The sequence below is a fragment of the Schistocerca serialis genome, chromosome 3, assembly GCF_023864345.2.
Source record: "Schistocerca serialis cubense isolate TAMUIC-IGC-003099 chromosome 3, iqSchSeri2.2, whole genome shotgun sequence".
NCBI lineage: Eukaryota > Metazoa > Arthropoda > Insecta > Orthoptera > Acrididae > Schistocerca > Schistocerca serialis.
In genome coordinates, this window is record NC_064640.1 from 363,261,274 (window position 1) to 363,274,674 (window position 13,401).

The window sequence follows — 13,401 nt, forward strand, 5'->3', positions numbered from 1 at the left end:
GGATGAGCTTTCACACATTGTCATAACAGGATCAAATAGAACACTGGGCGAATTACAAGCTTAAAAAAAAAAAAAAGCTCTTACTGGTCTCTCCCTGTCTGGCAGAAGATGTGAGGTGTAACTACAATGCGTCATACCGTCGAGATATTAAGAGTGCGCACACCGACTGCCATTTAACGAATAGAAGGTATTTTATTAATTTTTTTTAATCCACGATGCATCAGCAGTTCGACGAAGTAGAGGATAATACGGTATAATTAATATTTCAAGTCATTTCATTGGTTTGCATCCAGATAAAATGTACATCCTTGATCCCTTTCCACGTCCCAGAGACCCCTGCTCATGGGATTTATGGAAGACTATCCATATCAAATAATTTAATAGATGCAAGGTAATATTGCCATAAGAAATACTGAAAGGGAAGTATTCCATAAAATATACATAAAAACCTCACTTGCACTCTCGCCTGATTTAGTAACGAAACTTACAACAGACTGAAACGAAGTGAACGTGACGGCTCGCTTCGATTGCACGAAGACGGATATTACACTCGTAATAGAGCCCGCAGAAAATGCGGCCAACAGCTGCACCCTTCATATCTGGCATTAAAAGAAGGTCCAGGAGTGTCAATGGAATGCTGTGTCCCTTATGTTGGGGCAGAAGAGCGAAATATCAACGCGCGAGGAAGATGAAAAATACCACAGAAGGAGAAAATAAACTTCGCATTCTTTGTTGATGAGTTATTGGAAGAACGTGCCACGCGGCGGCATCGCCCTACCAGTCGGAGAGAGAGAGAGAGAGAGAGAGAGAGAGAGAGAGAGCGGGCAAACGGTTGAGGTGGGGTGTGGAGGATTGTAGTCGCTAGACGCTGAAGGGGTGCGATAGAATTCCTGAGGAAGGCTGTTAGACGTGATGGGGTACGAAAATTATGCCAAACTCTCCTGTAATATATAAGTACCTTCCACATAGCGGTGCGTCAGTGTCGTGGAAGATGCCTTACAACTGGCTATAATCCCAGTTCGTATCAGCTAACTGTTCTTTCCACTCGCCGATATTCTGTGAACGGTGCCAAACGGCCTTGGAGGGACACAGACCGCTTAACAGACGGGAACTGTAAAAGTCTTCTGCCGTGTGAATGTTGCGGGTTACGTTTGTTTAGAGAACTTCAGATAAATCGTCGAGCGTAAGAAAATTTGTTTTCTTTTCCTACGGATTAAAAAAGAAAGAAATTAACTGATTAGTTCTTCTTGATAACAGCAACTGCTGTTACTATAACTGCATAATTTTTTTAAAAAAATAATGTATTTTTCACTAATGAAAATCTAAATCGTCAGCATTTAGTTGTATATTCGCCGAGAAAATGTATTATTTTTGTAAATCAGTTGGTTCGTTGAACTATATCGAGAGATCGTGAACATAATCAATGGAACATATGCGTAATTACACTGATATTGTTCCATGTTCTTGGTTGGTCTAAAAGAATAAAACTAGTTTTTTGTGTGTCGGATCTTATCATATGTACGTTTTTTTAGTTGCTGTGCTGTCTTTAGTGTTGAAATAAGTGTAAGATAGTGCCTGTTGTTAACAGAAGCTGTCCACGTGTTTACTCAAATGTACAAATATATGATTATGTAGAAGTCTTCATTTATTCTGTTGCGCTCAAAATATGGTTGGTGACTTCTTTCATTTGTTGCTCCCGTATAACGTAAGGTAACGTGTAAGTGTTACGTCATCGTAACTAAATCTCAAACAATGGGCCCCCAATAACATCAATACAGAAATATCCAGTGCAATTAAAATGCTGTAAACGTATTTAAATTAATCTATGCCTAATCAATGAGTTAAAATCTATACTTTGACCACGTCGCGGTGATCCAGGCTGACAAGATGGAAGGTAAACTGTACACAACCCGAAGGTTGGTTTCAGCACCGCAGTGCTTTACTAGGGATGTTCCTGACGGAGGGAGACCTACAGTGTAATTTGGACCCCGAAACGTGGTGGTACTTGGAATTTTTCACGTAAACAAATCGTTGCCAGTGTATAAGAAGCAATAAGTGTCAGAGAGAATCTTTACAGAGGGCCAGTGGATTAAGCGACTGTTACTGCCTGTTGTTACTATTTTCATATTTGCTGAGTCCGACGGCTACCTAACACAATTGTGTGTGTTGCAGGTGGAGACGCAGCATGCTGTAGACTGGCGGACGAGCGCGCTCGCCGCCGGCTGGACAATGAGTGGTCGCCTGCCGCTGCTGCTGCCGCTCGTCGCCCTGCTGTGGCACACCTCCGCGGCCGAGCAAGGTAGGCGCCATTCTCAACTTCACTGTCACTCAGGTAGACAAAGTGGACTATCAGTGTTCTCATCCCGCCCACATGTTGCCGAGGTTTTGTCGACTACGCTGCAGAAGTTACGCCGGGAAACCTTTACACATCCTCCAGTCCCGCTTTCTCCCTATGCGATTTCCATATTTTTAGAGCCCTGAGGAAAGAAATTTGTGGCCCTCGATTTGCTTTGCACGGGGGGCACGTACATGAAGGCATTGATAATAAACATTGTATTTACTTTTCTTCATCTGTCTCGCTGTCATTTGACTGCAAAAATACACATCACGAAGGAATTATCCGAATGGGACGGAAATCGGTGGATGTGATGTACATGTATAGACAAAAAACAAATTACTACATTTACAGAAAAACTGGATGGTTTATTCAAGAGAAAGAGCTTCACAAACTTAGCAAGTCAGTAATATGTTGATCCACCACTTCTCCCTTATGCAAGCAATTGCTCGGCTGAGTATTAATTGATAGAGTTGTTGGATGTTCTCCTGAGGGATATCGTGGTAAATTCTGTCCAGTTGGCGCGTTAGGTCGTCAAAATCCCTAGCTGGTTGGAGGGCCCAGCCCATTATGCTCCAAACGTTCTGAAATGAGGAGAGATCCGTTGACCTAGTTGGCCAAGACGAGGTTTGGCAAGCACGAAGACAAGCACTAGAAACTCTCGCCACGTGTGGGCGGGCATTATCTTGCTGAAATGTAAGCCCAGGATGGCTTACCATGAAGGGCAACAAAACCGGGATACCAAACTGACTGTCGCCCTCCATACGGCCCGATAACCAGTAGTGATAGTTTGGCGTGCTGTTTCTTTTCGCCGGCCGGCGTGGTCGAGCGGTTCTAGGCGCTACAGTCTGGAACCGCAGGACCGCTACGGTCTCAGGTTCGAATGCTGCCTCGGGCATGGATGTGTGTGATGTCCTTAGGTTAGTTAGGTTTAAGTAGTTCTAAGTTCAAGGGGACTGATGACCTCAGCAGTTAAGTCCCGTAGTGCTCAGAGCCATTTGAACCATTTTGATATTTCTTTTCATAGCTGGATTCCTTTGGCTGTCATCTGCAGCACCCTTGCAGCACAGCGGTACGTCGACGTTGTTCTCCATTCAATTCTGTTACCCTCCACGGCAACCCATCCTGGGCTTACATTTCAGTAAGATAAAGCCCGCCCGTCCACGTCGAGAGTTTCTGCTGCTTTTATCGTGCTTGCCAGCAAGGTCGCCAGATCTCTCACCGATTGAGAACGTTTGGAGCATTATGTTCAGGGCCCTCCAAGAATCTCGGGATTTTGATGATCCAACGCGCTAGTTGGGGAAAATTCGGCACGATATCCCTCAGGATGACATCCAGCAGCTCGTATCGATCAATGCCAAGCCGAATAACTGCTTGCATAATGTCCAGAGGTGGACCAACCGGTTATTGACTGGCTCAGTTTGTGAAGCACTTCCTCTTGAATAAATAATCCAAGCCGAGCGAGGTGGCGCAGTGGTTAGACACTGGACTCGCATTCGGAAGGACGACGGTTCAATCCCGCGTCCGGCCATCCTGATTTAGGTTTTCCGTGATTTCCCTAAATCGCTCCAGGCAAATGCCGGGATGGTTCCTCTGAAAGGGCACGGCCGACTTCCTTCCCCATCCTTCCCTAATCCGATGAGACCGATGACCAAGCTGTCTGGTCTTCCCCAAACCAACCAACCAACCTAAATAATCCAACTTTCCAGAAATTGTAATCATTTATTTCTCTGTACAGCTACATCACATCTACTGATTTCGGTCCCATTCGGATAATTCCTTCGTGGTACGTCGTTTTCTTTTTTTTTGCGTTAGAGTGTATTTGGTCTTCCCACACTTTCTGTCAAACCGGATTAAATCGGAGACCCAGAGTGCAGTGGCGACATATCTCCGCTTTCGCAAAATCCTCTCCGTGACAGGCACGAGTCAGGATTATTTGACAGTGACCCCAGAGTTTTAACGTTGGACGAACTAACAACGTGCATATCCCTTTTTTTCTTAGAGTGTATTATAGTAACGTCATCAGCGCAGACATTGAAGGTGAACCGTCGTGCATCGGCGCGTATTCCTATAGGCCGTACGGATTAATGGTTCTAAAGAGATGACGAACAGTATAACTGATAAAGGGCAACCCTGTCTGCCGCTGCGACACAAGGTATTATTTTTGAGTTTGCACATAACAACAATCATCTGCGTTTAATCCGTTTTACTTTTTTTAACGAATACGATTATTCCGTGTTGTTTTTCAGAGTATAAGTTTCTACAGCGATGTTTCTCTCTTGCTATTTCCATGAACTCTTTCCTAATGATCGGTCAGAAACTTTTACAAAATCCATTTGGGATGCCCTCTATTCTGACGTCCTTGAGTTTTGGTATTATGTCTTCTCGTTCTTCTTTGGATATCGGTTCTCACAAAGTAACAATACTTTCGCGTGATAGACAGACATACAGTCTTGTAACAGCTGTAGCGTCATCAGATGGCTGTGCTCCATACAGCCTCCCGGCTAACATACTCGTTCCCGTTTGCGGACAGGGTGTTACTGGTATGTATCTGTGTTTACATTGTTTTCGTTCTCTTGCAAGGTGATAAATGCTCCACTTCTCATCTCGGAGGTGGCTGTAATCATTGCATATGATGTTTTTCTCTTCTAGTTCGTTTCCCTGCAGCTCTAAAAGTTTCTTTTGAGTTTTTAAATCACTTTCTCGGTTCTTTCTCCTGTCGTCTTTTAGCATGAAGGTTGGATTTATTATTTAGTTTGTGGATACTAGGTTTCACGCTATTTTTCCACCGATCAGTCGCTACACGAAAGAAACATTTCGATTGACCCACGGCTGGTAAGGAACACCAAACACTGACTTTTCCTACGTTATTTGTAGCATGTTACAATTTAATTTCTAGTGTATTCTACCAATTATTTTTGGACGAGATATATATTTTCCTCTAATAAGTACGGCATGTTAGTCGGAGAAACTGATAGGGATTACGTCGAAGCTTGCACATCAATTACATTTGTGGTATAGATTCTACCAAGCCTTGGTGCTGATATCGCCGCAATATACGTGTAGTGAGTACGTATTATAGCAAGTCGCTCAACCAAATCTTTCATGTTCAGACCTCCAATCATGTTTTGCAGTGAACCACTTAAGAGTGTTGCACCTTTTGAATTATACAATTTAGATATTATCCGTCTCGATATTGAATTTCAGGTCTTGAATTGAGAAAAAAAAAATTTTCCCCAGCTAAAATATCGCACATGTGTGTAATACATATGTCGTTTGTTTTACCAGACTCCTCTTAGTTTATAGGTGTATAATTAAAATTGGGATTTTTAAACTTCGCTGTATGCAAAACACAATGTATTTCTTGTTTTTTTGCCCAGACATGTTTCGGCACGTTTTGGTCATCTTCTGTGGGTGTCGATTTATTTCTGTAAAATGTCATACATAGCTCACGGTTGTTTTTCTATTTTAGACCTAGAAAGAATAACATGTACATTTTGTTAATTTGTTTCGATTGCTCGCCTAGAATTATATTGCTCGCGAAAAATGATTTTCACTGGTCGGCTTTCTTCTGTCTTTTTATCGTTTTGACAGCATGTCATCTGCAAATAGTCATGAAGAAATTTGCTTATTTTTGAAATACTTTTTCGTGGGTGTTGGTGGTGTATGTCACATTTTCCGTCGTGTTGTTCATTTGTGGTGGATTTCTCTTTCTATTGCTACTGTGTGCAATGTATTCCACATGTTTTCGTGTCCTTTTTTTCACACGTATTTTTCGAAAAACGGTATCTGAGCAAAGACTCCATATTCATAGAGGGACGCTATGTTATTGTAGCTGCCCATTTGTTCATCGTTTTGCGTCTGTTCAGTGTGCCGCTAATTTTGAATGTTTTAATGAGAACTATTATGATGTATCTACTGGGGGGGGGGGGGGGGGGTGAAACTTATGTATTGTGTGTGTGTGTGTGTGTGTGTCGATTTATTTCTGTAAAATGTCATACATAGCTCACGGTTGTTTTTCTATTTTAGACCTAGAAAGAAATGTGTAATGAGAGAGAAAGAGAGAGAGAGAGAGTGCGAGTGCGTGCTACAACAGAGGTGGGGATTGAGAAGCAGATTTGTTTTGATATTAGAGTGATTTTAATTACCGTGGTTTATGTGGGGAAGTGCCTTTGCATAATTCATTGAGTGTTGCAAACAGTCAAATGGTGGTGTGTTCATTTAAAAAAAGAAGTGTTGTGTTGCATTCGATAATCTTCGGTGGCATGCGATGTTCACACGCCTCCGACATGTCGGGGTCCCCTTCAGTCTGTTCAAGAGTTTCACCTGTTATTATAGCGTACGTAGCGTCCAATAGCTTGAGGGACAGAGCAAGGCAATCAAAACGATTACCGAGGTCTGTCCTCAAGGCTCCATAAGTGGTCCATTGTTCTGGGATCTTAGTACTGAACCCCTGTTACATCCTTTAGACGGGGCAGATAATGTTGAAGGTGGTGTTGCAGTCACAGGTGACGTCCTAGTACTTGTGTCTGCTGACTCCCGGGCGAGACTTGAGGAAAGGACGAATGATGTGCTTGTTCAAATACAGCGATGGAGCACTGATAATAAACTGGCTATAGCTCCCATCAAACCTCATATATAATTTTTAATTCTGAAGAGAATTTGTCCCGCCAGAAATTCTCCTCTGAGGCTTGACGGAATCCCTATAAAACGCAGCAATTTTTGTACGTATCAAGGCATTCTTCTAGACGAGAACAGAAACTATCTGAAACATAGGAAATCCCTTATGCAGAAAGCAGCTAAAATTGTGCATAATATTGTCCGTGCTTGCGCTGCCGACTATAAATTACAGGCGCATATTGTGTGGTCATATCATGGAGGTATCTTAAGCGCTATTGTGGGCTTTGCTGCCAGCGTCTGGGAGCATTGTCTTCGACTGGAGAGCTACAGAACAATACTGCGACGAATACAACAAAGCGAATTTCTTTCACTCTAAAGGACTGCAAGGCGGGTGTACAGCATATTCCCAAGCATTAGAAACAGGCCCAGTATGTGTGGTATGCGCGGCACATGCGCTACTTGAGGTATGGTGCACCTATTAAAAAGTCTTGGTCCATATGCCAAACATGTACAACGAGTGGGATGTGGCAACACACCAGTCTATGAACGTGAAGAGTAAGGTTCTGCTGATCATGTCTTTTCAGTTGCCCTCGTTTCCAGGTAGAGGGACAATGCAGACAATTAAACTGCAATCTGCAAACAGTTGTAAATGACCAAAACTTGTGGACTGCAGGTGGCATGATTGTATATCCAGTACCTTAAAAAACATGCTCAACTTCCAGTCTCTAAGATTAAGTAGTCGCTTTGAATATCAGAATAACGTCAGCATTTCAGAAGAACGAAGTAGAAGGCTAACAAGAAGTGTTCTCTACATAACAGGGCGTTTTTTTCAATTTATGGGCTTCCAATACGTGCTCTTACAGCCATCTCACCAGTGGAAAGTCAGTTATGACGATATGAACGTAAGAACAGTACAACACCCACTTCCCGAGCGGAGAAACTCTCCGACCCGGGTAATCGAACCCGGGCCTCTTCGGTTAGAATTCTGCCGTGCTGACTGTGCCGCTACCGAAGTGGACAGAGTGGGGGCTACGGCGGGAAAACGACGCATAAAATAGCATAACTGATCTGCCCTCCTCTTGTATCTACAGATGTCTGAAATTTGGGCTGTATACCAATGTATCAAATCAGGCCCCAATGCCCTACAACAAGATCAGATAAATTGCTGCCTACATTAAAATGCTTGAAGTCATAAGTTAACATGAGAAACATTATAATGCGCCATTAATGCTTACACCGAAGCGCCAAAGAAATTGGTATAGGCATGAGTATTCAAATACAGAGATATGTAAACAGGCAGAATACGGCGTTGCTGTCGGCAACGCCTGTGTAAGACAAGTGTCTGGCGCAGTTGTTAGATCGGTTACTGCTGTTACAATGGCAGGTTATCAAGATTTAAGTGAGTTTCAACTTGGTGATATTGTCGGCGCACGAGCGATGGGACACAGCATCTCCGAGGTGTCGAGGAAGTGAGGGTTTTTCCTTACGACCATTTCACGAGTGTACCATGAACATCAAACCTTCGACATCGCTGCGGCCCGGAAAAGATCCTGCAAGAACGGGACCGGCGACGACTGAAGAGAATCGTTCAACGTTACAGAAGTGCAACACTTTCGCAAATTACTGCAGATTTCAATGTTGGGCCATCAACAAGTGTCAGCGTGCGAAGCATTCAACGAAACATCATCGATATGGGCTTTCGGAGCCGAAGACCCACTCGTGCATCCTTGATGAGTGCACGACACAAAACTTTAAGCCTCGCCTGGGCCTGTCAACATCGACATTGGATTGTTGATGATTGGGAACATGTTGCCTGGTTGAATGAGTCTCGTTTCAAATTGTATCGAGCTCATGGGCGTGTACGGATATGGAGACAACCTCATGAATCCATGTCCCCTACATGTCAGCAGGGGACTGTTCAAGCTGGTGGGGGGCTCTGTAATGGTGTGGGGCGTGTGCATTTGGAGTGATATAAGACCCCTGATACTTCTCGATACGACTCTTGACAGGTGACACGTATGTAAGCATCCTGTGTGATCACCTGTATCCATTCATGTCCATTGTGCATTCCTACGGACGTGGGCTATTACAGCAGGGCAATGCGACACCCCACACGTCCAGAATTGCTACAGAGTGGCTCCAGGAACACTCTTCTGAGTTTAAACGCTCCCGCTGGCCACCAAACTCCCCAGACATGAACATTATTGAGGACATGTGGGATGCCTTGCAACGTGCTGTTCGGAAGAGATCTCCACCCCCTCGTACTCTTACGGATAAGGACAGCCCTGCAGGATTCATGGTGTCAATTCCCTCCAGTACTACTTCAGACATTAGTCGTACTCTTACGGATAAGGACAGCCCTGCAGGATTCATGGTGTCAATTCCCTCCAGTACTACTTCAGACATTAGTCGTGTTGCGGCACTTCTGTGCGCTCGCGCGTGCCCTACGCGATGTTAGGCAGGTGTACCATTTTCTTTGGCTCTTCAGCGTACATATCAGTAAATATTTAGCATTAGTGCAGTTGATGTTGCTAAACATCAGCGTCATCATTATCTCCTCTCTTTTAAGAACAGATTGTAGATATGCTCAATAAAATTATTTAAACAGTGTATCTACATAAGAACATCAGGAAGTTAAGTTAAACATCTCACCCCAGTGTAAGACCATTGCGCAACAAGGACATCGCATTGTCGGAAGAGAATACATGTTCCGAGTTTTCTGCAGAGATAATTCTGCTGTGGTACGGACAACAGGTGAATCGCAGCAGTGCACTAGTGAAATGGTGCGGCAATCCTAAATGTACTTCAAAGTGTAAGAACGCGGGACAGTACTATTCTTGTGGGCAACACGTGTACATTTCACACAAATTCCCCGTAAAATTCTGGCAATATATGGACCAAATACAATGTCACGTCCACCCGTATGAAATGGTGCTACAGTTTGATCAAGTCCACGTTGATCTAGACAGTGGGCCATCGACCTGGACCGCAGGCAACAAATGTCCAGGCAATCTTTTCTGCAAGCTGAAAGAATGTTCGGGGGGGGGGGGGGGGCGGAGATATTTTCCAATGGTGAGGACATTCACGCAGCGGTTGTTGAATGGTTCCCTGAACAGGAAGCGAATTTCTAATGTCGAGGAATTGAAGGATTGTTAGGGCCTACCACGTTGTTTACATAGACTCAATGGCTATGTTGAAAAATACTGTCATATATGTGTGTCACTCTGAAGTGCAGTGTAGCGTTCAGTAAAAATTACTTGGCCTGCAGTAATAATGTGTGACTTACATTTTGAAGTCTCATCGTATTTAATGGCTGATAGCTGGTTTACATTTTCCTTGTGTTACCGCAAGTCCACCTCCACTCTCAGAGTGACGTACTTTGACAAAGTAGCCTTAATAGTTCAGTATCCGTGGTTAAATCCCAAAGTGCTGGTTGTCGATAATGTGTTGTTACTGCAGGAATGTACATTTCTGTGACCGCTTGAACAGTATAATAACCATTTTTCTTTTTGCTATCATGGGCAGTTTTAGAAATATTCTTAAAAGTAGTACCCAGTTGTTGCTTCCAGGCCGCTTGTGTATTGACGTTGCTTACAAATTACCACTGTTTCGCTACTGAAAGAACTTTTAAGTGTATAGTATGACTGGCTCGTTCCGTGTTGCTGTTTTTGCTGAAGTAATAATTTTTTGTAATACTTTCAGTGAACGCCTACTTGTTCATACTCAATATGATAACATACTATTATCATATTTAGTATGAACAAGTAGTAAAAAGTCAACATACTATTGACTTTTTACTGATATGATAACTCGCTCTAAATTTTTAACCTTTTTTTCGTTTAATATTTGTGGCTGAAGTCAGGATACTGTACCGATGAAATACGCCGTTAGTTTCTTTTTCAGAACTTGTCAAAATATTATTGTATTCAGTTTTTCGTCGGAAAAAAGTATCGGCAGATACAACCAAATAATTTTTTGGGATGCTTAATAGGAAAACTTACAGGAATGCCGATTTCACGTAGTAGACTTTCGGATGACATAGATGGGGCAGTCACAAAGTTGATCGCGTGAGTTGGGAAACCCCTGAGGTTCCATTTTGAATCGCCTGATTTTTCAGAAACTTGGTTCAAATGGTGCGAATGGCTCTACTCACTATGGGACTTAACATATGAGGTCACCAGTCCCCTAGAGTTAGAACAACTTAAACCTAACTAGCCTAAGGACATCACACACATCCTTGCCCGAGGCAGGATTCGAACCTGCGACCGTAGCAGTAGCGCGGTTCTGGATTGAAGCGCCTAGAGCCGCTCGGCCACAGCGACCGGCTCAGAAACTTGGGTGAAGTGATAAAATATTTCAAATAGTTGGTATTGTCATGACCTCCAAACCTTCTGACTCAGAAAAGAACTTGAAAATTTGGACGAAACTATTTATACAAATAATATTACGAATTTAATATATTTTATCGATGCTTATTTTACCCAGGTAACAGGAATAACATATCGGTATCGAAAGGTTATTTACAACTTGTACAGAAACCAGACTGCAGTTATGAGAGTCGAAGGACAATGAAAGTGAAGCCATAGCTGAGAAGGGGTGTGAGAGAGGGGTGCAGCCTATCCCCGATGTTATTCTGTCTGTGTACTGAGCAAGCTGTGAAGGAAATCAAGGTGAGGTTTAGAAAGGGAATTAAAGTTCAGGGAGAAGTAAGAAAAAGTCTACGCTTTGCCAATGACACAGTAACCGTGAGAACAATTGGACAGAATGGATAGTGTCTTGACAAGAACTTGTAATATTAACATCATCAAGGGTAATGGAATATAGCCGAATTAATTCAGGCGATGCTGAGGGAATTAGATTAGGTTAAAAAATGGTTCAAATGGCTCTGAGCACTATGGGACTCAACTGCTGTGGTCATCAGTCCCCTAGAACTTAGAACTACTTAAACCTAACTAACCTAAGGACATCACATACACCCATGCCCGAGGCAGGATTCGAACCTGCGACCGTAGCGGAGCGTGGAATGTCAGATCCCTTAATCGGGCAGGTAGGTTAGAAAATTTAAAAAGGGAAATGGATAGGTTGAAGTTAGATATAGTGGGAATTAGTGAAGTTCGGTGGCAGGAGGAACAAGACTTCTGGTCAGGTGACTACAGGGTTATAAACACAAAATCAAATAGGGGGAATGCAGGAGTAGGTTTAATAATGAATAGGAAAATAGGAATGCGGGTAAGCTACTACAAACAGCATAGTGAACGCATTATTGTGGCCAAGATAGATACGAAGCCCACACCTACTACAGTAGTACAAGTTTATATGCCAACTAGCTCTGCAGATGACGAAGAAATTGAAGAAATGTATGATGAAATAAAAGAAATTATTCAGATTGTGAAGGGAGACGAAAATTTAATAGTCATGGGTGACTGGAATTCGAGTGTAGGAAAAGGGAGAGAAGGAAACATAGTAGGTGAATATGGATTGGGGGACAGAAATGAAAGAGGAAGCCGCCTGGTAGAATTTTGCACAGAGCACAACATAATCATAACTAACACTTGGTTTAAGAATCATGAAAGAAGGTTGTATACATTGAAGAACCCTGGAGATACTAAAAGGTATCAGATAGATTATATAATGGTAAGACAGAGATTTAGGAACCAGGTTTTAAATTGTAAGACATTTCCAGGGGCAGATGTGGACTCTGACCACAATCTATTGGTTATGACCTGTAGATTAAAACTGAAGAAACTGCAAAAAGGTGGGAATTTAAGGAGATGGGACCTGGATAAACTAAAAGAACCAGAGGTTGTACAGAGATTCAGGGAGAGCATAAGGGAGCAATTGACAGGAATGGGGGAAATAAATACAGTAGAAGAAGAATGGGTAGCTTTGAGGGATGAAGTAGTGAAGGCAGCAGAGGATCAAGTAGGTAAAAAGACGAGGGCTAGTAGAAATCCTTGGGTAACAGAAGAAATATTGAATTTAATTGATGAAAGGAGAAAATATAAAAATGCAGTAAGTGAAACAGGCAAAAAGGAATACAAACGTCTCAAAAATGAGATCGACAGGAAGTGCAAAATGGCTAAGCAGGGATGGCTAGAGGACAAATGTAAGGATGTAGAGGCCTATCTCACTAGGAGTAAGACAGATACCGCCTACAGGAAAATTAAAGAGACCTTTGGAGATAAGAGAACGACTTGTATGAATATCAAGAGCTCAGATGGAAACCCAGTGCTAAGCAAAGAAGGGAAATCAGAAAGGTGGAAGGAGTATATAGAGGTTCTATACAAGGGCGATGTACTTGAGGACAATATTATGGAAATGGAAGAGGATGTAGATGAAGATGAAATGGGAGATACGATACTGCGTGAAGAGTTTGACAGAGCACTGAAAGACCTGAGTCGAAACAAGGCCCCCGGAGTAGACAATATTCCATTGGAACTACTGAC

At 42.8% G+C, this 13,401-nt stretch overlaps 1 protein-coding gene across 4 annotated transcripts in view; it reads left to right on the forward strand.

Annotated features, from left to right (window-relative positions):
• LOC126470175 (ephrin type-B receptor 1-B) overlaps nucleotides 1-13,401 on the forward strand; it is a 360,567-nt gene that overhangs the window by 150,917 nt on the left and 196,249 nt on the right. For all 4 annotated transcript variants that reach the window (XM_050097822.1, XM_050097821.1, XM_050097823.1 and 1 more), the window contains exon 2: nucleotides 2,173-2,299. In XM_050097822.1, coding sequence (XP_049953779.1) covers nucleotides 2,230-2,299 — 70 coding nt within the window. In that variant the 5' untranslated portion in view covers nucleotides 2,173-2,229. The remainder of the gene's footprint in view (nucleotides 1-2,172; nucleotides 2,300-13,401) is intronic.